Source organism: Bubalus bubalis, chromosome 24 (assembly GCF_019923935.1).
Source record: "Bubalus bubalis isolate 160015118507 breed Murrah chromosome 24, NDDB_SH_1, whole genome shotgun sequence".
NCBI lineage: Eukaryota > Metazoa > Chordata > Mammalia > Artiodactyla > Bovidae > Bubalus > Bubalus bubalis.
The window spans coordinates 1,212,008-1,236,115 of NC_059180.1; the positions used below are offsets into that span (position 1 = coordinate 1,212,008).

Sequence of the window (24,108 nt, forward strand, 5' to 3'; positions counted from 1 at the left end):
CTTTTGTGCTGCAGAGATAAGTAACATTTCTAATCTCTGCTATCTTCCAGCTGCAAATGTTCAAGCACTTTTTTCTTCCTTATTTAAAAAGCAAAATCTTGTTTTAGATTTGCAAGAGAGATAGCTACTCCTCCTCACTGGAGTAACAGCCTGGCACCCAGAGGCCAGGCAGGCCCTGTGGATGGAACATGTCAGGCTGGAGACATCAAAGCCCCAGAAACTTGAACCAGGAGATCCAAGTCCTTTCGAAACTCCTCCAGACACGATCCGAGGAGGCCTCCCGCTCGGCTGTCACCTCCTGGTGACGATCTGCAGGCGTGAGCTACCAGCGCTGACAGAGCGACCTCTGCAGACCAGCGGCCACACAAACACCCAGCGAAACGGCCGCTCCCCTCACGGAGCGCAGGGAAGCCGATGCAGCACGGAGAACAAGCACGCGGGGGAGGGAGGGGGCCCCGGGTGGAGGCAGCGAGGGGCCTGGCGCCGCAGGCTCCCTGCAGGCGGGCCCCAACCCCCCCTTCTGCCACACGACAGCTAGGCCAGTTGGGGGGACACGGGCATCCACGTACGACCCATCGTCAGCCGGGACGCAGGGCAGGGCGTGCAGCTGCTGCAGATTCAGCGACCCCTGGAGTCCCCAGGCTCAGCAAGCGCCTGAGCGGCTTCCACCCCAAGGCGGGCAGGGGTCTGAGCCGAGGACAACCCCGTAGCCCTCCTCCACACAAGCACGGGCCGCTGCCGTCCTGTCTGCTTCTGCAGCCTGAAGGGGAAGAAGAGGCCTTCTGCATTCCAGCTTTTAAAACAAGAATAAGAGATTTAAAAGAACGTCACAGCAGGTGCTTCTGAGAATGAAACCCTGCTTCCCCGTGGGTGGTGACGATGTCACCTGGACTTGACAATGCTAGGGGCCTGCTCAGGCCTGCCCAGCAGAGGGCAAGGCTGGGCAGCTGCCTGCCCACAGCACAGCGGGACCTGGGCGCTGTCCGTGGTCCTGACGCTGGCTCCCACTCAGAGTCCGGACCAGCAGAGACGGAAGGGGCGAGACCGGGACAGCAGCCCTGGGTCACACCCTCATCCTGGCAACCGGTTCTGGTTTCACTGCCACCCTCCGTCATAGTTCCGGCCCTGGAGGGGTTCGGGCAGGACAGGAACGGCCCAGGGACCCGCCCCCAGCACGGCCGCCGGGATCCCGCGGGCTCAGGGCCGGAGCTCACGGGCGGCTCACCCTCAGGTTCACCTTCACTCTCCAGACACGCCTGACAGGTTGACGTCTGTGTTGAAACCTTATCATAGATGGAGCAGCTCAGTTATTAGCGGCGTCTCATTTGCACGTGTCAGAGGAAGAGAAAATCACCTAATTAACTCCTTCCTCATCAGCAGAGAAGGGGCCATGCTGCCAATTTCTCCTCAGTTCCTGTCTCCCGCCCTCTGACACCCGTGCCTCTCGCATCACAGACCATGTCTAATCCTTGTCACGAGGGGCTGGGAACACTCTCCCCCCAACAACAGGGACCATGCGCAGACCACGTGCGCGACCCTCACCAGCCCGCCTGCCAGCAGGGGCGGCCATCCCAGTCTCCACCCTGAAGGCGCTCCGCCACCAAAGGTGCAGGAGGAACGCACACGCGGCCCCGTCACTGAGGCCACCAGCCAGTGAACCGCTGTGACCGGGCCTGTCCACGAGGCTCCGCACTCTGAGCCCTGAGCAGACACACTGCGGCCAGCGTGTGGACACCGGCGATCAGGGTGAGCAGGACCGAGGCTGCCTGGACCACCGCGTCCCATTCCGACAGAGCAGGAACGCCCTCCAGCCCAGCTGCTCGGCAGGTGGGTCCCGACAGAGCCTCCGAGGTGACGACAAGCCGGCAGGGCCTCGTGGGCAGGCTCCACGCCGGCCTGGCCCTCTAACGGTCAGCCAGCACCGACAGCTCTAGGGCAGCCTGGGCTCACGTGTGTGGCTGAGCTGACACCGCCTTCCCCTCGGAGACGGGCTGCTGCTGGCGGGAGGGAGACCGGAGCAACAGCAGCACGAGCTTTTACAGAGACACTCCCCAAAGGCAGCTCCCTGGGCTCAGTGAGTTTGCCCCTGGTTACATTCTCTTGAGAAATCTGTATGCAGGTCAGGAAGCAACAGTTAGAACTGGACATGGAACAACAGACTGGTTCCAAATAGGAAAAGGAGTACATCAAGGCTGTATATTGTCACCCTGCTTATTTAACTTATATGCAGAATACATCATGAGAAACGTTGGGCTGGAAGAAGCACAAGCTGGACTCAAGACTGCCGGGAGAAATATCAATACCCTCAGATATGCAGATGACACCACCCTTATGGCAGAAACTGAAGAACTAAAAACCCTCTTGATGAAAGTGAAAGAGGAGAGTGAAAAAGTTGGCTTAAAGCTCAACATTCAGAAAACAAAGATCATGGCATCCGGTCCCATCACTCCATGGCAAATAGGTGGGGAAACAGTGTAAACAGTGACAGACTTCATTTTTTGGGCTCCAAAATCACTGCAGATCGTGACTGCAGCCATGAAATTAAAAGACGCTTACTCCTTGGAAGGAAAGTTATGACCAACCTAGACAACATATTAAAAAGAAGAGACATTACTTTGTCAACAAAGGTCTGTCTAGTCAAGGCTACGGTTTTTCCAGTAGTCATGTATGGATGTGAGAACTGGACCATAAAGAAAGCTGAGTGCTGAAGAATTGATGCTTTTGAACTGTGGTGTTGGAGAAGACTCTTGAGAGTCCCTTGGACTACAAGGAGATCCAACCAGTCCATTCTAAAGGAGATCAGTCCTGGGTGTTCTTTGGAAGGACTGATACTTAAGCTGAAACTCCAGTACTTTTGGCCACCTGATGCAAAGAACTGACTCATTTGAAAAGACCGTAATGCTGGGAAAGATTGGGGGCAGGAGGAGAAGGGGACAACAGAGGATGAGATGGTTGAATGGCATCACAGATTCGATGGACATGAATCTGAGTAAACTCCGAAGTTGCTGATGGACAGGGATGCCTGGCCTGCTGGAGTCCATGGGGTCACAAAGAGTCAGACATGGCTGAGTGACTGAACTGAAGTGAAATTCTTAACCTGAAAACCAACTGCCTCATTCTGACGCCCCAAAGCCCGTTCTGGGGAAGCCGGAGTTGCCGCATCCCACCATGATTCCCCAGCACAGGAGAGTCCGCCCTGGCCGGGATGTAAACCACCATCCAGGCCCCACCCGGGCATCTCACCACCCCTCCTGCTGTGGTGCACGCCACAGGATCACCAGCCGCACCCCCCCCGACCCCCGCCAAGCCCTAGCGGCTGAGGACTCTTCCTGGGGGGCAGGGGAAGCGATCCCTCTCCTGCAAACACTGAAACACACACAGCCTGTCCCCCTGAGGACAGAGTCCTGCCTCTCCTGGGAGCCCCACCCGACCTGGGGGGTCCTGCCCTCAGCTCCCCAGCGGCCAGCAGCTCACACCCCAGCCAGATCAACGTCCAAGGTGGGTGCAAGACCACCCCAGGCCTCACCACCTACGAGGCCTACAACTGGTTCCCAGCAAATACACGTCCCCCTGCCCCCTGCTTCACGCGGTCCCCACGCAGCGGGCTCGCCCCTCTGCAACAACGCTCGCATCTTCACAGACCTGCCTTTATCCTCAAGAACACGGGCCCCGGATCACCTGCCAAGCATTCTGCTCAGACCTAGTTTAAGCGCTGCGGAAACACACGCTGTTTCTGCTGGGCAAGGAGAACCCCCCTACCACCTCCTGGGCCCCAGCCCTCCATGCTGGTGCCTGGGCACACTCAAGAGGCACCTGCCCGGCAGCCTGCTGCCCGGTCTGGGAGTGGGAAGCACTTGCCTGCAACCCCAGGGCTTCAGAGCTGGATGAGAACTAGCTGCCCTCTGACAGAGCCGCGGCAACCTTCCCACGCTGCCAGCACAGACCCGGACCGCGCGACGCCTAGGTCACGGCCCAGCTCCGATTTGGCCGCAGACTGAGTCACCCCCCACAGCCCAGCAGAAGGGCCCGCTGCAGCACTCCCCCGTTACAGAGCCCCATGGAGACCCGCTCACATGACCCCAGGGGACTCGGGATGAACCTGCCCGGTCCCCCAGCTTTCATCAGCTGAAGAGCACCGATAGGGAGGGAGGTGAGTTCTCGCGGGGGTCCCACAGGGAGCTCCCAGGAGGTAAACACGGCCATGCCATGCACGGATCCTCCGCCCCGCGCCTGGCAGCCTCCTCTTCACCCCTGTAGGTGGCTCCCACTGCAGGGAGACCTCTTTGCAGGGCAAGCGCGGGCGGCCAGACCACAGAAGAGCAGCGCGTGGCCAGGATAGCGGGAGGGCTGAGCAGCAGCCAGGAGGGGCAGGCCCTTCAGAGCCTCCTAGGCCCCACCACCCGCCAAGCCGCACATCCCCTACCAAACACACGCAGCCCCTCCCCCTCCCCACATGCTCAGCCCCTCCCCCCCATGCAGCCCCTCCCCCACACGCGCAGCCACTCACCCCCCCACCCACACGCAGCCCCTCTCACACACATGCAGCCCCTCCCCCACACACTCAGCCCCTCTCACACACGCAGCCACTCACCACCCCCACACACGCAGCCCCTCTCCCTCCACCCACACTCAGCTCCTCCCACACACGCAGCCACTCACCCCTCCACACACTCAGCCCCTCCCACACACACTCATCCCCTCCCACACACACGCGCAGCCCCTCCCACACACACGCGCAGCCCCTCCCACACACATGCAGCCCCTCCCACACACACTCAGCCCCTCCCACACACGCAGCCACTCACCCCCACACACACGCAGCCCCTCCCACACACACGTGCAGCCCCTCAAACAGCCCCTCCCACACACATGCGACCCCTCCCACACACATGCAGCCCCTCCCACATATACTCGGCCTCTCCCACACACACGCAGCTACTCACCCCCCCCATACATGCTCAGCCCCTCCCACACACACAGCCCCTCCCACACACACACGCATCGCTCCCCCCACCCCTCCACACAGCCCCTCGCCGGAACCGTGGCCACGCTCGGTCCTCCAGGCGCACCCTCTGAACTCGCAGGTAAACCACACCGCCCTGCTCCTTTCGTCCTTACGTGGCGACCACGGTCACCGACAGGCCCACCTTCACTCTGGCTGGCAGCATGCATGGACCCTGCAGCCTCCCGCAGCCTCCGACTCAAGGCCGCGACGCCAGCTGCTCTCTCACCCACCGGCCCTGCTCGCGCGGCCTGCTGCCCCACTTTTCAGGGCTTCCGCCTGCCACTCCGAGGCCCTCCTCGGGCCCCTCTCCTTGCACTGTCCACGAGCAGAGTCTGTCCCACCACCGCTCCGCTTCTCCCCGCAGGACGGCAGGCCCAAAGGCAGGTGCCAGGCCCACCTCGCTGGACAGCGGCCCAGGGCGCAGGCAGGACGCCCCGTCACCGGATAAATGTGTTTAAGGCGGCGGAAAACCAAACAACTCTCATCCTCAGGATGAAGTTGGAGTTCACCTGGGATCTGGCTTAGGTGAAAAGAACAAGATTTCACAAGGCTTCAAGATTTCAACGTCGGGAAGGGCACCAACATTCTGGGTCTCGTTTCTTCACACTCAAACCACCAGAGAAAGTGCCCCTGTCCCCGCTGGACAGGTGAGCACACTGAGGCACCAGCCTTGCTAGACCCACCCAGCGTTCTGCCCCCCAGGCTCTCAACCCGACAAGTCCACCCCAGTGGCCTGCTGCGAACAGCTGACCGGCGGAAGGAAACAGGGCTGGGTGAAGACCTGGAGCCAGTGTCCTGGGGTGGGGAGGCCTGGACTTGCTGTCTCTGGGCCGCGTCCGCCCGGCCGGCAGCACACACACCCTCCAGGAGGCCCCCCTGTCTGACTCACCTGCTGCAAACGGGACACGGTGCCCAAGCAGGTGCTCAGAGAAAAACTATTTTAAAACTTGCTGACCGAAAAACCCCAAAATGGATCATTTTGAAATTAAAGAGAAAGACGGAAATTTTCATTATGTTTAACACTTCTATTAAAACAGAAGACACTCGGGAGTTATATCACACCAGTTCCGGGGAGGTGGGGGGGGAGGGTTGTGTCCGCTCTAACCTACTGTTCAGGCACCGTCTCATTAACACAGAGGCTTAATTGGCGTTTCATGCCTGCATTGTGTCTCAGGAATGAGCGAGGTGCAATTATGGTATAAAGAGCACTCCAGCAGCGTCAGTTCAATTCATGTCATTCATCGCGTCAGAATAAGCACAGATGTTCCATTGGAGGACAGAGAAGAAGATGAGCGGCTTGCAAATGACACTTTTTTAGTTTAAAACTTTATTTAAAATAAAAAGTTATTTAAGTGAAATTTACAACACACTGTTTTTCTCCCTTTGTTTTACTTGCTATAGGGCATTAACTTTCAAAGGCTGGTTCCGCTTAATTTGATTTTTCATTTTCAAATGAACATCTGTGTTTAGGTTTAAAAAGCTCTTTGTGGAAACATACAGAGCCCCGAAAGGGTCTGAACAAAGCCTGCCTCAGTAAACACTTGCTCACCAGGAAGGCCTGCCTTTCACTGGGTCCTGGGGTCGTGGGGGGTGGGGGCTGCTCTGGCTCCTCCTCCCTCCTAAGTTGTGGAGAAACTGTCTTCTGTGCAGAGTGGAAATGAGAAAGGCAGCCCCACTGGACCACTGCTCAGCCTCAAGGCTTCCTCCTCAGCCAGAGACACAGGCAGAAGCTGCAGCCAGAAGTGGCCCGCATGGTCTCTAGGAAGGCGGCCCAGTCGAACTGTGCTCCTGCTTCAGCAGCACGTGTGCACACACGCAATGATGCAGGACCACTAGGGCCAGCCAGGCAGGCGGCCCTCCCCACGCCCACCCCACGGCTGGGAACCCTGTATGTAGCAGTACCGCCCGGGTCCCACGGGGACAGGCCTGGCTCTGGGGCCCCCACGGTCACACAGGCCACTGTTAGAGAACCCGTGGAGGCAGGATGTATACCGCCTCTGTTCCTGAACTGGCCCTCAGACGACAGAGGCGCAAGCTCCCCACGCCTGCTTCTCCCTCTGTTCACATGGGTAACACCTGAGCTATGGTTTTTCCAGTGGTCATGTATGGATGTGAGAGCTGGACTATAAAGAAGGCTGAGCGCCAAAGAATTGATGCTTTTGAACTGTGGTGTTGGAGAAGACTCTTGAGAATCCCTTGGACTGCAAGGATATCCAACCAGTCCCTCCTAAAGGAGATCAGTCCTGGGTGTTCATTGGAGGGACTGATGTTGAAGCTGAAACTCCAGTACTTTGGCCACCTTATGCCAAGAGCTGACTCAGTGGAAAAGACCCTGATGCTGGGAAAGATTGAAGGCGGGAGGCGAAGGGGACAACAGAGGATGAGATGGTTGGATGGTATCACCGACTCAATGGGCATGAGTGTGAGTGGACTCCGGGAGTTGGTGATGGACAGGGAGGCCTGGCGTGCTGCGGTTCATGGGGGTCACAGAGTCGGACGCAACTGAGCGACTGAACTGACTGACTGAAGCTGCCCACAAGGCCACTGGAGGCAGACCCAGAATCAGGCACAGAAACTGGTTTTACGGGCATGTACTCAACAAGAACGAAGTGTGGATTCAGGCCCAAGCCCTGCAAGGACGCTCAGAATGGACCTCCCTGGACTGAGCATGTCAGAACTCCCAGCCTCGGGAAGCAGGGGACGATGGGCCCTGGGCACAGCCTGACAGCGTCTCTGCTGTCCCCACCCCCAGGAGCCACTCAGGTCTTCTCTGCATGCACCTCCCGGGTAACAGGGGAGTCCAGAGCTCACTGCAGCAGCGTGGGGCTAAACAGTTGGAAACACTTGTATGTTTTTATGATGCTATATTTAGAAACCTCTAAATAAAACCCATGGAGCGTGTTGCAATAATACACATTTTTTAAACTCACTAATTGAATGTTGCCATTACAAGTGCTATTTTGGACCATCTGCTAAATATGTAATTTAGGAATTAAGATTCATATCTTAGAGGATACGCTAATTATTCCTTTGAATCCATTTGGGTCCTTTCTGAACACACACAAGAAGTCCTGCAGTTAGCCACAATAACTGCCCTGCTGCCCCAGGGTGTGTGGTCAGAGCCACGACAAAGGGGACAATTGGGAAGCGCATGGACGGAAGGGCAGAGGGGGTCACAAGGCCACACCTTTCCAGGCTGAGAGTCCACTCTGGCCCCTTAAAGGCAACAGGGATTTCTGTGGGTCAGAGCAAAGCCTTTTCTCAAAGGCTTCCACTGGCTGGCTGTGCAGTTCATCCAGCTCCAAAGCCTGCCCTCTCCGGTCCCCTGACAACAGCGCCTCTAATCCCCTTTCCAGTGGGAAAGTGACTGGTCTGCAGCGATGGAGACTGGCCCCTTCCCATTGTCCACATCCCGACGTGCCTGGTCAGGAGCCAGGCCTCAGCATCAAGTGGACCGTGAGGGGCCCCGTGGGTCAGGCTCACCCCCTTTTCTGTGACGCGCTGCTTCTGTTAATAGGACCCGAGGAGGAGTTTACTTCTGCTGTGACACCCTGGGTGATTCGCTCTGAACCTCGCTGACCCTGGGGCACACCCCTGAGGTCAGTCATCCACACAGCAGACAAAGCACGTCTCTACCCTGGGTGCAGACAGAGGTTCTGGCCTCGTGTTTCTTCTGCCCCAAGTGAAATTCACCACGTCCAAGGACTCACTGCTTCAGACTATAAAGTTCCCAGACACACCCACACTCATGCTGAGTCAACCGCCACAGAGCCCACGGCGTCTGAGCCACGCCTGAGCGGGCCCGCCTGTCTCCTCGTGGCCAGGGCATGGCTGGCGGGGAGGTTTGCGATAGGGGGCGGGCGGTGGGCCGGTACTTCCGCCCGGGCCAGGCTTCTCAGAGACCAGATGCGGGGATGGCAGCCCACCCCAGGCTGGGCAGGGTGCTGGACCGCCACCAGGGGACAAGAGAGGCGGGGCAGCTCAGGCAGTGGTGTCTCCCTGCACCTTCCCGCTACCAGCTGGCCGGCCAGCCAGGAGGCGTGCGGGGCGGCGCGGCCCCCTAGCCGTGCCACTGGGAGGAGGTGCTGAGGGGGGCCGGCAGCTCGCGGGCAGCCTGGCAGCTGGGCAGGACTGCGCGGTGAGCGCTGTTCTCAGCTGAGGCCGCAGGGGGAGAATGAGCGGGGCAGGGCAACTGGTGCGCTGAACACCTCCGGGTCCTCACCCAGCTGCCCCCGCCCCTTAAGAGCGACGAGCCCGAGGTCGATGGTGGTACGGGGAGGGGCGAGTGGGGGACCCAGGCGCCTGCCCTGTCCTGACTTCTGCAGCTGCCCACGCAGGCGAGGAAGCGAGGGCCCCTGAGCTGCCCCTGAGCATGGAGAGGAGGACGCAGGGGACGCCCAGCCCTGCGTGGGGAGCTCAGGGCGAGCCAGGGTGGGGCTCAGTCCTGAAGACAGGGGCGGCTGGTGAGGGCGGTGACGGCTCGAGGGCTTGCAGTGGCCCCACTCTGCCATGGGGAAGGATGCTGAGGATGTGGGGTGGGGGCGTGGCTCTGACGAGGGCTCTGGGCTCTGTGCACAGGACAAGCGGGCCCTTCAGGGGACCTGGGGCGAAGCAGGTAGAGTGGGGGGGCCAGAGGAACCGGGCAGAACCGGGGAGACTGTCGCTGTCTGACACGCAGCTCTCTGTGATGAGCACAGACTAACTCCCAAGACTGAACAGCAATGAAGATGAGGTTTGGTGGTGAGGTCCCTCAATTAACGTCGACGTGGAAGAACATACATCAGGTCCCCTAGAAGCAGGCGGTCTGGTGGGGCCTCAGCAGCCAGCAGCCTTCGCCCTGGGCGTGCGCAGCGCCGGGCGGGGCGGTGAGCAGGACCCAGGAGTTCAGGGAGGAGCGGGCCGAGTACCCAGGCCTGTGCAGAGGAGTCAGATGCAGCCTCCTCCCCCCACACCTGCGGCGAGTCTGCCTCCACAGTGAGGCCCCGCTCACTGCCCCCCTCTGCTTGGATTTGGGTGGGCAGGTGTTCAGTCCTCGTACACGAGCGTGGCCCCAACCCTGCGAGGCGTGGTGAGGGGCTGCCCCCAGGGTGGGCTGGGCCCCGTCTCCTTGCAGGCGTGCCGGCCCAGTCCTGCCCCCACTGCTGCTCACTGGCCACCCCAGGGGAAGTCCAGCTATCCTCTTCTCCAGGAGAGGCCCATCACCCCTGGGAGGAGCTGAGGGGCCGGGACCCCCTGGCACCCTCAAGTTCTGCTCCCCGTTTTCTGACCTTTGGTCACGTGCAGGGGGCGTCTCCGCACTCGCAGGGGCAGCACAGACCTTCCGTCAGGAGGACTTCTCAGCCCTCAAAGGCAGGGGCTGAGGGTCGCTGCACTGGGGTCGCCCCTCAGGCGGGCGGGACACCTCCACTTGACTAGCACGGGCTGCAGCCCACAGGGGCAGCGGTGGGGGCGACGGGCCTGCCAGGGCGTGGGCTGCCTGGAGCCTTTGTCCCGAGGGGCTCAGTCCCGGCCCGCGGCAGCGTTTCCTCAGGCCCCCACAGCCAACAGCATGCTCTGGTGCGGACCCCTGGCCTCTGGGCTCCCACCGGGGGAGACCATGGACCTCGGTGCCGTGAACGAGCAATGCGCCCTGGGTGCAGGACTTCCGCTCAAGGCCTGTGCCAGCCCTGCTAAGCTCACTGCCCCTGAGTCCATGGGTGGAGCGGGACCTTGGAGGGGTCAGCTATTGGGGGAGTGGTTCTGCCGGGGTCGTGGCCCCAAAGCGCGTTCTCACTGTGCTCCCGGAGCACTTGGAGCTTGCCACGAAGCTCCGTGACCATCCGTCCTATGTCTGTGGCCAGAGCTCCCAGCAGGGGAGGGAGCTGGCAGGCCCACAGATGGTCTGTGGGTCTCAGGAGCCTTAGCCCAGGTGGGCACGGCAGCTGGCTGGTAGAAGCAGAGAGGAGCGGGCTGCCGACCTCGTGGGTCCGTGACGGAGCGGGCTGTGGTCTCCCCGGTGTCCGGCACCCCGCCCTCCTGATTCCCAGCTGCCCCAGGGCCCTGGCTGACCTGGCCAGCAGTGGGCCCCTGACTGGCATCCTGCAGCACTTCTGCCCAAGAGCAGTAGGCGACCCCGGGTCCTGGGTTGGAGGGGGTGGTATGCAGATTCATGGAAAATGGGGCTCCACCAACAGGAGGCAGGAAGGTGCCAGTGGGGGTGCAGGAGGCGGTGGCCACGGACTTCGGGGTTCAGGTTTTGGTGCTGGAAATGCCAGGTCATTTCAGCAGCCAGATGGGCCAGCATGGACAGCCATGCTTCTGACCAGTGGGTGGACAAGTTTACCCAACGTGTGCGTACGTGTACAGACACACACACACACGAAGGTGAGCCGTCCGCTCCCTGAGCCTCCACTCCCTCGACTCTGCACCCATCAGGCCACTGCCCTCTGGCCCCTCGGCCTGGTTCTCTCCGGGGCTAGTGGCGGAATGACCCATCCCCCTTCCAAGGTGGGCAGGCAGGACGCTGGTTTTGCTCCGGGTGGGTCTGGGAGGAGGCCGGGGGTCCTGGGACACCGCCTGCTGCGTGGAGATGTGCCCTGTGCAGTGGGTGAGCTGGGGCGGACCCAGGACCCCGCGCGGCGCCCGCTGCTGGCGGAAGCAGGGCCTAGGGCCTGCTGCCCGGGTGGCGGCTGTCTGGCCGCCTCAGCCATGGGAGCACTCAGGCCGGGCGCACGCTGAGAGGGGCGCTTGGGGCCAGGGGCCTAGGGGACGAGTGGAGGCCCAGGGTGCCTCCCCTGCTGAGCTCAGAGGAGGGGACTCCGGGCAGGCTGCCCACAGTGCCCAGAGCCAGGAGGGCGGCTCTGGGGGCGGAGGCAGTGCCCTGGTGTGGGGAGGGGCCCAGCGGCCACCTGCCTCCTGGCTGTACCCAGCTCGGCCCCAGAATGGCTTGCGGGGACCCGGCTCTCCACAAGTCCTAGTAATGTCTGGGAGTGGCGAGAGGAGAGCCGGGGAGGCGGGGGTGCAGGGGGGCCGGGGAGGTCTCCAGGCCTGGAGGGGCCCCGGCCCCGCTTGCAGAGCCCACGTGCGCTGCGTCACGTTGCCACTGCCCTCTGTCGTGCCACCGACGAGCACAGGTCCCGGGTGTCCACGGCTACAGCGCCACGCGGGGGAGGGGGCGAGTGCACTGCCGGACGTCCCGGGCTGCAGACACGCCCCAGAGCAGGGGACTGCTACAGTCGGGCTGGTGGCCAGGGCCCCTCGGCTTTGGGGCTAGCGTTGCTTGCCCAGCTGGGGCTTGGACCCCAGGACAGAGCTGCGGGCTTGGAGCAGGGGCCCTAGTCTTGCTCTGCGCCGGCGGAGTGAGTCCTGTCGGGGCCAGGAAGTGGCCCCAGCTTGGGCAGGGGCCTGGTGCACGTGGGGCCAGCCCAGGCCCTGGGGCAGGGCTGGGGAGGGGTCTGCAGGTGGAGGACTGAGGCCTGGGGCCAGCTGGCTGGCGGCTGGGGCAGGACTCCCCTCCGGGGCGCGGTGACCTCCGCCCCCTGTGGTCCTGTGCCCGCCCAGCCCTGCCGCCCACCCTCGGGCTCGGCTCTGAGCTCCCGCCTGGCCGTGTGCTCTGCCGCTGGGAGGCGCTGACAGGCAGCTTCCACCCACGGCGGCCTTGGCCTGTCGGGCCACAGTGGGGGTGCTTCACTGCCCTCGGCAGCCCCCACCCTGGGCGGTGCCCCCCAGAGCCTCTGTGAGAGCCCCAGGCGCTGGCCGGCTCGTGGAGAGCCTCGTGGAGGACACGGGGCAGCGTCAGTGGTGACCTGAGGTACCAACGGGGACCACAGGCCCAGCGCCAGCAGGCAGGCCTCCTGGGGCTGGGTATCCGGAGGTCATCAGGGGCCGCGCTGACCACAAGCCCTGCCAGGGGGTCTCGGCAGCCGGCCCCGCACTGGCCTGAGGCCTGGGCCCCGGGTTCTGCAGCCAGCGAGCCGGACGCAGTGCTCGGGGCGCTGCGCTGCCCCCTGGTCACAGCCCAGATGCAGCCCCACCGTCCCGGCCACGCCTCCTGCTCTGCCCCTGCGGGTCAGCGCGCGACAGGACCCCGCCGTGTGACCAACCCAGCTGCCGTGACCTGCGTCCCTCCTGCAGGAAGTGAGCTCCCTGACTGAGCCGCCAGCAGATGCCGCCACAGACAGGCGTCCCAGGTGACCCCAGGGACAGCTGGACTCAGACCTTCATGGACCCCACTTCTGTGACACCCCGGCCTGGCCCAATGGAACTGCTGGGGGGCTCTGGGAATCCTCCCTGGGGGTGTTGGCTCTGGGTGAGGGGCCGAGACCCCAACCCTGCAGTCTCCTCAGGGAGGGAGTAGAGAGAGGGCCACACTGGCCACCGGGCGGCCCCGGAGCACCCTGAGTGCTCCACAGAGAGTCGCTGGGACGGGGTGTCCCAGGGGGGCAGAGGCAGAGCCTTCCTGGAAGCAAGGGTGATGCTGCCCACGGCCCCAGGTCCTATTTCTGAGCGGAGGGTCTTCCCAGGCCTGCCTGCTATCTCCCGCCCCTTCGGGCACTGGTGGGGGTGGGAGGGAAGGGTCCTCACCCTGACCCCTGCTGGCGCGTGGTTTCAGACGTGGTGGTGACCCCACGAAAGGCCAGGGTGCACTTGGCACGGACTCTGCAGGGCCACCACATCCCTTCTGATGCCAAGAGGACAGCTTGTGGACACAGCACACGGCCACCCTGCCAAGTGGCCTCCGGGTCCTGGCGGCTGAGCACGGCTTTGCAGCTGCTCTGCCCGTTGCCAGGAGGATGTCAGCAGGGCCCTGAGCTCCACTTGAGAGGAGGCCTCGAGTGCGGCCGGCCTGGACTGGCGGGGGTGACAGACAGTCCTGGGAGGCCGGGGCACTGTCCAGCCAGCCGAATCCAGGACAGCCCGTTGCTCTCCAGCTTCCTCGGGCACCGACCCTGCCTATGGCCCTCACTGGGCCCCCTGGGTGCCACCCTCCCCATCTGGGCCTGACTGGAGGTGGGAGGGGTGACCCCCTTAAAGACGAGGACAGGTCGGGCAGGCCCACCCCTTGCCCACGGTCAAGACAACCAGCGAGACGTCGAGCCCGGTCAAGACGAGCAGCTGTCAGGACCCCACTGCCCCCGTCCTCCACAAACCGCCCGCTTCCAGCCTCAACACCGCCCGTCACCCCTGGAAGGACAGCCCTCAGGACCGGGCCCTCGGCGAGGCGGCTGCTCTGGTGCAGGAGCAGCCCTCGCGTGCAGCATGTCCATCCAGCACAGAGACCCGAGAGAAGGACCGCAGGCGGGGGCAAGGAGACCGGGGACGGCCAGCCGACAGGAGGGGGGCTCCACACAGGCCTGGGAGGCCGCGCAGAGCGGGGCGGCGGGAGCGCACGCCTGCTGCAGGGCCAACGTCCGGAGACAAGTCCAGGGGCAGTGGGGTGGACGGGCAGTGGCCTGGGGGGCAGTGCGCTGACGGGGGCGTGGACAGACGCACCCCGCTCGGAGCAGCCTTGGCGGGCGGCTGAGCAGAGCCTGTGTCCACGGGCTGAACAAACAGGCAGGGGGCCGTGAGCACAGCCAAGCTCCTCAATATCACAGAAAAAACGACCCGCAGGAGGCTAGGACCGTCCCAGCAGGAGCCGGGGCTCCCTGGGAAAGTAGGCGACTCTGTGACAGGGGCAGGGAAAACACGAGTTCAGAGAGAGGAAAAGTGCTCAAAGCAGAACCGTGGCAAAGGGAAAGGGCACGAGAGCCAACTCGAAAGACAGCCACAGCCCGAGGCTCGGATCACCAGAGCAAATCAAGCCAGCACGCACGTCGACTCCAACAACTGACCAAGCAAACAGGCGGGGAGAAGGGACAAGTCCTCCTCTGAGAAACCCAATGGACACACGCAGAAGAAATGAGGGAGCTGGGGAACGCCATGGTGATGCGGGCTGCAGACGACCTGGCAACGCACGCTGCAGAGGCGGAGCCGGAGCCGGGAGGACGTGGGGTACCCGCATGGTCGCGGGAGGCACCCCAGGACACTTCTCAGTCGGAAGGGGACACCCGGCCTTCACTGGGGGAGCCGGTGACCAAGGCCCTCAGCACCCACGTCTGAACACGCCAATGCCAAGCACTGCCCCCCCACACCTGAGAAGTCACAGCACTGCTTCTGCGCTTTCACAGCTCTACCTAACGGTGATGAAAAATCACTCACACCCTGGTCTCGGGACGTCCTACAAACATCTGGCCAGGGCTCTTCAGAAGAGCCAAGGTCGTGAAAGACCCGAGAAGGACAAGCCGTCCCAGATGTTAGAAACCCAAGAGACGCAGCACGCTAACACAACGTGGGAACCTGGCTTGGAAGGCTGGCAAAATCCCAGGGAAGTGTGAAGAGAAGGGGCCTCCTCGCTGCCTGTGAGTTTTCTGCAAGCTGCACTGAGGCTGCGAAGGGTGTGGAGCTCGGGCGGGCTGCAGGGTGTCCCTGAAGCCCGCCCACCGTGCCCGAGGGCCCTGGGCACCAAGGGCCTCTGGGCGGCCTCCGCCTGTCTGGGCTCCCGGCCCTGGGGGATGGAACCGGCCCCGACTGCCATGCACAGGCCCCAGTCTGACCTGCATGTAGACACCTTCCTCTGCGTGTGCACCAAGGACCCGGGGACAGCACACAGCCCTCAGCGCTCCTGGAGGGCCCGCTCCCAGCCAGCACCAAAGGCACGGCCATTGCCTGCGCCCTGGGCCCTGCGCGGGCCGTCGCCCAGGAGGCCTGGCCGGGCCTTCGCGGTGCACCCCGCCCCCGAGCCGCCCGGTGGCCGCCCCGCCCCAGGGCAGCGCTTTCGCTGGCCGCACGCCCCTAAAGCCCGCGGTGACCCCACAGGTCACAGGGAGCCTGCCGATGGGCTGCCTGGCGTTCTGCCGCGTGGGGATCGCGGCTTACTTTCAACAGCGAGAGCATCCCCTTGGTGTGTGTTTCCTTCTTCCCATGTCCTCTGTGCAGGCCGGAGCGGGGGGTCCTCGCTGCGGACTCCAGACTCCTCGAGCGCTCACCTCGGCAACGTGCCCCTGGGGAGCGCCCCCAGCGCGCCGTGCTGCTCTACACCCTGCACAGCCCAGGGTCAGCGAGAGCGCGCCACGGGCAGGGGGGTGCTCAGCCAGGCGGGGCTTTACGAAGGCTGGTGCGCAGGTGGTGCCCTTCTGCCTGGTGGTCCATGACCCCCCACCCCTGCACACCTGCCCCTCCCCACTCCTCTGTGGGGGGCGACGCCCGCCTCCACCCACCCCTCCTGACATGGTGGAACCCCGTGCAGGGCCGCCCGGCACACCTGCACTTCAGCTGGGGCCGAGCTGGAAGACGCCCCTCCAAGGGGCTCTCGGTCACGAACCTGGGCCCTGCTGGGGCTGCCCGGGCCCCCAGTGCTCAGGAACAGAGCGTCCCCCGGCGCTGCCCCCGCTCCGCGCCCCTCCCAGCACCACCTCCAGGCACCACGGCCGACGCCCAGGGAGGAGCCCGGGTCACTCTGCATGCCTGGGTCTGAGGCCAGCCGGATGACCCCATTCCACGCGGGCCTCTCCTGGAGACCAGACTCCGTGACCCACACGTCCAGTGAAGCCCAAGTATCTGGGCAATCCCGGTCTCCTCCCCTGCTCTCTTGATAAAAGGTACCTCCAGCTACACGGGCTCAAACCCAGACGCGCAGGAGCCCCTGCTCTCTGCCCGCTGCCCATCCCCAGAACCACTTCCTTCCAGCCAGCCTTCTCTTCACTGGCTGCCCCGCCCCAACGACCCACCCGAAACATTACACCAGATGGCACACCCTGTGACGAAGCAGAGGTCTGGTCACGTACACCCTGCCCGCCTCCCGCCCCGGAAACCCTCGCCTTCCCCCAGCCCCACTGAGCCTGTCAGGCCTGGGAGCCCGCGGGGTGCCCAGCCCTCCTCCCTGCGGGAGCTCTCTGAGCCTCTGACGGGACAGTTCTCAGAAGCCGCCTTCACACCAGGAGCTGTGTCTTGCATCGCTCTGTTTCCCCAACACACAAAGAGAAGAGCTTTTTTTACACAGAAAACATTATAATTATTTTGGCTCACCATTCCAAGATGGATCTGTAAACAGGAGCACATGCGAGGAGAGGCGAGCATGTGGAGGGGGAGAGAGAGGAGGAGCTCGGGCTCGGAGCCACCCCGCAGTGTCGGGGGCCCACAGAGGCCATCCTGCAACACCCCAGGGTGGACGCAGACATGCCCCCCGGCTGGCGCAGCACCGGCCCAGGGGCCCGACGGAGAGCGGGGCTGGGCTCAGCCTGGGGGCGGCCTCCTTGGCACCGGGCCGCGCTCACAGACACGTGTGAGCACACAGCCAGGGCCTGGACGGATGCGCGCACCCAGCACTGGGGGCATCACGGGGCACAGCAGCGAGGGCGGCTGTGCCAGGCTGGTGCTAACGGGCAGCTGCAGGCAGCCGCTGCTGACATGGGGGCACTTCCCTGGGGACCCGGGGGGGCCCTGGCTGGTCAGGGTGGGCCTCATGAGTCCCCTGTGCACAGATGGCCGTCCCCCTGGCAGTCACGGCTGGCACAGGGCAGGGTGAGCAGGCCTCTCACTCAGCTGCACAGGCTCCAGACCCACACAGTGAAGCCCAGGCTGGCCTGGCGGATGGTCCCTGCACGGTGCCGTCTCCAGCTCTCCTCCCTGATGGGGAACCGGCCCTTCGGTGCTTCCTCCGGCTCTTGTGGGATGGCGTCCATCCTGCCCTGGGCACGGGGAAGCAGAGGAAACAAGGCGGACGCCACGACCGCTTCCTCATGTGTAGACAGCAGCCCCAGGGAAGCAGGGATGACGCCAGCCTGAGGGCTGGAATGAAATCAGTAACCACCCCGCAGAGGCTCCGGGGCACCAGCAGGAACCTGGCCAGTGGGAGAGCCTGACAGCAAGTGACCCGGGGGCCCTGGGGCCGCGTCTGTGACTGAGGCCAGCACTAGCCTCCCAATCGCGACCAGGGGAGCCGTCCTGTGTTCACCGGGTCAGCGACAGCTGGGCCTGCTCCCCAGCAACCAGGAGGGCGCCACTGAAGCCCCTGGCCGTCCCAGCTGGCAGGAGCCTGGCTGCTTCAAGGATACACCCTGGGGAGAGACTTCACTCCCAGGGGAAGAGCAGCCTGAGCAGAGCGACATCTCCAACCAAGATTTATGGGAACACTTGGTGCTGGAGAGCGGGGCTGGAGGCAATTAAGCCCATTTCAGAGCAGGTTTGGCAGGAGGCGCCAAATCGATCGGCTCCCCCCAGCCGCGCAGCCCCGCAGGTAAGGAATCAATCAGGCAAAGGCTCCCATCTGTTCCCGCTGGGCCAAGAGGCAGAGCTGTTTACCATTCACGCCCAGAGACGAATAAATAAGCCAACAACTAGTCAGCACCCTGTTTCTCTGGCAAAGCTTTTAAGTTTCTTCAAGAGAACCAGGGCCCCTGCCTGGCCCTCCATTAGGACATGAACCATCACAGACTGCCAGGAGCCATGCTCACCACTCCAGGAGGTGGGGGCGGGTGCAGCTCAGCTCTGGCCCTGAGAGCCAGGGGGCCCTGGGGTGCAGCCTGCAGCCAGCCCGGCCACCCAGTCTGAACAGACAGCACTGGGAGCAGCTGGAGGTCCACACTGCCCCGGACGCAGACGCTGCAGATCTGGGCCCAGGCGAGCGAAACGGGAGCAGCGATACCTCGGAAGGAGCTGGGGCCACTCCCAGGTCCCCACCCAGGGCTGCCTCAGTGCCCAGACAAGACCCAGGGCCGTGAGGACCAGGGACACTCGGCCCCTCCTAACCCGGGGCGGCTGCGCAGCCTGCCTGTCCCCCCCTCCGCGGCCACCCGCCCACCGGCACCAGGGGTCGCCGACGGCAGGGCCTTCCTCAAAGCAGAGGCCTGTATTTTCAGGACAGGATTTTGACACAGAGTTTAAAACAGCCTCTACGTATTTATGAGTTCTCACCCATCCATGGGAGCCAGGGACGGGTCTGGCTAACTGAGCTGGTGACAAACCCCTCCAAGGGACGGGGTTCTTAACTGGGAGAAGACCGTTGTGGGGCTCGGAGGCCAGCCATGCACCCAGACGGGAGAGAGGCTTCCTCAGGAGGCAGGCAGAGCAACACAAGGCCCAGACGCTGCTGGAACACCGGCTCGAGCTTCTGCCCTGGTTTCTATCCAATGGATCCCAGGATCTTCCTGGCAGCTCTTGAAATAAACTAAGGAGATCATATCAAGAGAGAGTCCTGACATTTGTCCAGCCTTAAAATCTCAATAAAACAGACGACCTAAAAAGTCAGCTCAGAGCATCTATTCAAAAGCAAGCCAGCATTCGGCTTCTGGAAGCAGCCAATTAGCCCCAGCCGCTGTCCCTCTCCCTGCTGACACGGGTGCTCCTGCAGACAGGTAAGAAGGGACGACGCTCCTGAGCTACTCTCTGCCTAGCACTGCTCCTGCCTGGGGACAGAGGCTGACCGGGCACAGGAGACACAGGCAGTTCCACTGGACTTGTGCGTGGACTGCGGCCAAGTCACTCCCTCAGCCTCTCATCTGTGAAGTGGGGTTCAGAACCTCCACACAGGCCCCTGGAGCTGCAGAGATGCAGCAAGATGATTAAAGTGAGAGTGGATGAGAAGAAGGGCTTCATAGAAAAAGCAAGGGCATTCCAAAAAAACCCGACTTCAGCTTCAGTGACTATGCTAAAGCCTTTGACTATGTGGATCACAACAAACTGTGGAAAATTCTGAAAGAGATGGAAATACCAGACCACCTTGCCTGTCTCAAAGAGCCTCTTGATGAAAGTGAAAGAGGAGAGTGGAAAAGTTGGCTTAAAACTGAGCATTCAAAAAACTAAGATCATGGCACCCGGTCCCATCACTTCATGGCAAATAGAGAAACAATGGAAACAGTGGCTGACTTTATTTTCTTGGACCCCCAAATTACTGCAGGTCGTGACTGCAGCCATGAAATTAAAAGACACTTGCTCCTTGAAAGAAAACCTATGGCCAACCTAGACAGCACATAGAAAAGCAGGGACATTTCTTTGCTGACAAAGGTCCGTCTAGTCAAAGCTGTGGTTTTTCCAGTGGTCACGTATGGATGTGAGAGCTGGACCATAAAGAAGGCTGTTGCTATTCAGTCACCGAGTCACGTCCGACTCTTTGCAACCCCATGGTTGCCAGCACACTGGGCTTTCCTGTCCTTCACTATCTCCTGGAGTTTGCTTTAATTCATGTCCATTGAGCCAGTGATGCCATCCAACCATCTCATCCTCTGTTGTCCCCTTCTCCTCCTGCCCTCAATCATTCCCAGCATCAGGGTCTTTCCAATGAGCTGGCTCTTGGCATCAGGTGGCCAAAGTATTGGAGCTGAAGACTGAGTGCCAAAGAATTGATGCTTTCAAATTGTGGTTCTAGAGAAGACTCTTGCGAGTCCCTTGGACAGCAAGGAGATCCAACCAGTCCATCCTAAAGGAAACCAACCCTGAATATTCACTGGAAGGACTAATGCTGAAGCTGAAGCTCCAATATTTTGGCCACCTGATGGGAAGAACTGACTCACTGGAAAAGACCCTGATGCTTGGAAAGACTGAAGGCGGGAGGGAAGGGGAGGACAGAGGATGAGATGGTTGAATGGCATCACTGACTCAATGGACGTGAATTTGAGCAAACTCTGGAGACTAAGAAAAGGGACTAACTTTTTCTGAAGAAAAAGTTCAGACTTAACAACTAAACAGCAACAGCTGACCCAAAGTTCCTGCTAGAAACAACTCAGAGGCTCCCAGTTCACTGATCCACATATTCAAACGACTGGACACAAAAGAGGGTCAAGAAACAGGCAGCTTCAAATCTCACTTTTGAAAACAATGACGGCTCAGACACCCACAAGCACGTGGAGTGGGAGAGGACGCACAGCACGGGGCAGCCAGCCCCGCCCGGAGCACAGGCGCTGCCCCGGCGGCCCTGGGGCAGCAGCGGTCCCCAGGCTGGGTCAGGAAGAGGGGGAAGGCAATGCGAGCAGGAGCACGGAGCCGCCGCCGCGCGCACGTGGCCCGGCCCGGCGTCCAGCACAAGGCCACGCCAGGCACCTCAGCTCCGAAAGCCCCGTGCAAGAAGGCCCAGGGTGACTTCTGAGGACCACCTGCTGCTACCCGTCTCCGCTCTTAAACCCAGCTTCAGCGAGTCACGTCACCGAGGAGGTGGTGACGGCCCAAGTGGCAGCGTTTAGCGCACTGTCAGCCCCACGCAGACGCCAGAGTGCCCTGCCAGGCGGGGCAACCACCACACTGCCCGCCTTGTGGGGGGGGTTCGTTAGAAACCACAGACCTCAAAATAAATAACCCCAGCTCCACAAGGTCGGGCAAATCAGCTGATAAATGGTGCTGCTGCTGCTAAGTCGCTTCAGTCTTGTCCTACTCTGTGCAACCCCATAGACGGCAGCCCACCAGGCTCCCCCGCCCCTGGGATTCTCCAGGCAAGAACACTGGAGTGGGTTGCCATTTCCTTCTCCAATGATAAATGGTGCTACCGTACACCTAACAGAGCCTCTCGAATGAAAAGCGAACCGAAACAGAGGCTCTGTAGTAAAGCAGTCCGCGTGAGGAGCGCCGTGGGCCTCACAGAGCAGCCCAAAGGCCACGTGGCCAGGACTCTGAACCCCGGCTTCAGGGTCTCCCCGACAGGAGGGTATGATTTGTGAAGTAGGAAATGACAACCCACATCAGTATTATTTCCTGGAGAATCCCACGGACAGAAGCAGCTGGGGGGCTAAAGCCCATGGGGTCACAAGAGTCAGGCGTGCCCCTCACGCGACAGTGACGGGAGCAGGGAGGCAGGGTTGGGGGTGCACAGGTGAAGTGGACCCCCTCAGGAGGACGCAGGCGGCTGGGAGAGGCGCCCGGCTGCCAAGCCCGCAGCACTCCGGGGAGACACCTGGACGACCCACCAGTCACCATGGCTCTCGGGGATGAATCCCCTCGGAGCTGGACCCAGAAAACTGCCCGGTGGGGACAGCGAAGACTGAAGGGTGCTGGGTGCCCACCAGCCCCACCACTCTCGAGGACTCGCTGGCCCTGAGAGCGTCAGCTGGGGCAGCCAGACATGGGGGACAGATGGCCTCGGCTCTGCCCTGCACCTCCCAGCACTGGCCTCGGCCTTGGCTCTCGGCCTCCCCCAAAGCCTGAGGACGCACGGGTCCAGCTCCTGGCACCGCTGGGGCCACCACAGCAACGCCTGTCGAGGTCCCGACACGCGAGGGCACCCAACAAATACAATGTACTTTTAATCATGTTCATTAGCTATAAGAATGTACTGAGGCTACTTCAATTCACAATAAATTCAGTATCTGGTTTGGACCAAAGAACTGGCTCCGCTCCACGGAGAGCTCCCGGCGCTGCTGAAGCGTCCCCCAGACTGTTTCCAAATCAGTTAGGTTTCCTGAAGCCAGATGATGACTCCGCGCTGCATACATTCTCCACAGTTCTCTGGGCCCAGACGGACAGCTTCAGCTCTCTGGGGCTGAACAGCACGTGTCGCCCACTGGCTCAGCACCCCCTGCAGCAGGAGACCTGCCATCTCCCCTCACCGCTCCACCTGGGCACTGCGGCGCCACAGCTGGGCAGCCCGGGGGCCAGGCTACTGTCCGGGACGTGATGCCGCCCCCCAGGGCCGGGTCACGAGGGAGAGGCTGCGGGCCGCCAGCCAGGACTTGGGCACTCGGCTCTCACAGAGCAGTCGCTCCTCAGGAGGACTCTTGAAGCCAAAACTCGAGCAGCCGTTTCAAGAGGTGACAGTCAGAAGCAGCTCTGGATGACCTCTCCGACGGGAGCTGTTTAATCAAGAGTCCTTAGTGCAGGCGGGCGGCCTCTCGGGTGGCGTGTGACATGCGGCTCGCTGGAGACAGCAGACACAATTGACCTCCGTCACAGTGAAGCCAAGGGCCTGGCCCCGAGCCTCCGCCGTCCCAGGTCAATGGCCCACAGGGGCCCCGGCAGTCACTCCAATGAACACCCTGGGTCAGCGGCCGGGCTACCTGCTGGCGCGGAGCCCCTGCGTCCCTGGAGCTCCAGGAGCAGCCCCTTCGCCCGCAGGCGCCCAATGGCCACCTCGCTCTGCTGGCCGGGGAACGCAAGGACCGTCCACCGTGGCCCCAGGAGGAGGCAGCTGCTCTGCCTGCCCTCGTCCTCACTTCTCTCCCCGCGGACGCAAGTCCACGGGAAGCAGGAGGAAAGCCTGGCTGCCAGCGGGGGGCGGCACACCACCCTCTGGTGGCTCCAAAGGCTGTCTGGGGTGGCAGGGGAGGGAAAAGCGCTACTGGAACTGACCCTCCCGCCCCCCGCAGAGCAAAGGCCACAGCTGCCGCCCCTGCCGGCGCCAGGGAGACAGACAGGAGGGGCCCCGCGGAGCCAACGGGGACCCAGGCCGGCGCCAGGGAGACAGACAGGAGAGGCCCCGCGGAGCCAACGGGGACCCAGGGCAGCCAGCACTCTGACCATCTTTCTAGCCCAGAGCCAGCGGGAACTCAGCTCCAGGGCAGGCCTGCAGGACCCCTTCAGAAGCAGCGAGCTGGCAGGGACCCCAGCCCGGCCAGGCGGAGAGGGCAGGGGGACACACGCGAGGCCGGCAGGAGCAGGGCGCTCTGCCCTCGGGGTCTAGAGTGTGGGCCCCAGGGGCGGGAAGGCTCCGGGCTCACTCTGTAGGACGGTGAGCCGTGTCTGGGGGGTTCCGGGAGGAGCCTGTCGAGACCCACTCCTGTCTGGTAACATCCCTCCCCACCGTGACCCGCCGCTGACAAGCATGCCGAGGAAATCTGGTTTCTCAAGGGCAAGTTACAGGAAACCCCGGGTGTTTCTTCTCGCCGGGGAGAAAAGCAGACAGTCACCCCACACCTCCAGAGGTGCCGTCTGCACACAGATGGATGGGCAGACATGCTCCCCCGGGACAAGAGAAGACCGCACAGCAGACCACGGGACTAGCGGCTCACGATGGGAGAAACAAACGGAGTTCCTCGGTTCCCGAGAGCCTGCGGGGGCCTGCAGCCTCTCCAGGGTCCTGTCTGCAGCCACCACCATCAGAGGAGCAGAGAGGTGGGCACAAGGGACCCGCAGCACACCAGCGCCTTGGGCTCAACCTCCCAGGG

General features: G+C 62.3%; 1 protein-coding gene across 3 annotated transcripts in view; it reads right to left on the minus strand.

Annotated features, from left to right (window-relative positions):
* Positions 1 to 24,108, minus strand: part of MAD1L1 (mitotic arrest deficient 1 like 1) — a 240,635-nt gene that overhangs the window by 149,589 nt on the left and 66,938 nt on the right. Inside the window, exon 11 of one of the 3 annotated variants that reach the window (XM_045164259.1) lies at positions 18,491 to 19,190. The exons of the other annotated variants lie outside the window; for them this stretch is intronic. Within the exon in view, the coding sequence (XP_045020194.1) occupies positions 18,506 to 19,190 (685 nt within the window). The 3' untranslated portion in view covers positions 18,491 to 18,505. Of the gene's footprint in view, positions 1 to 18,490; positions 19,191 to 24,108 lie in introns of those variants that run through there. 3 annotated transcript variants of the gene reach the window in all.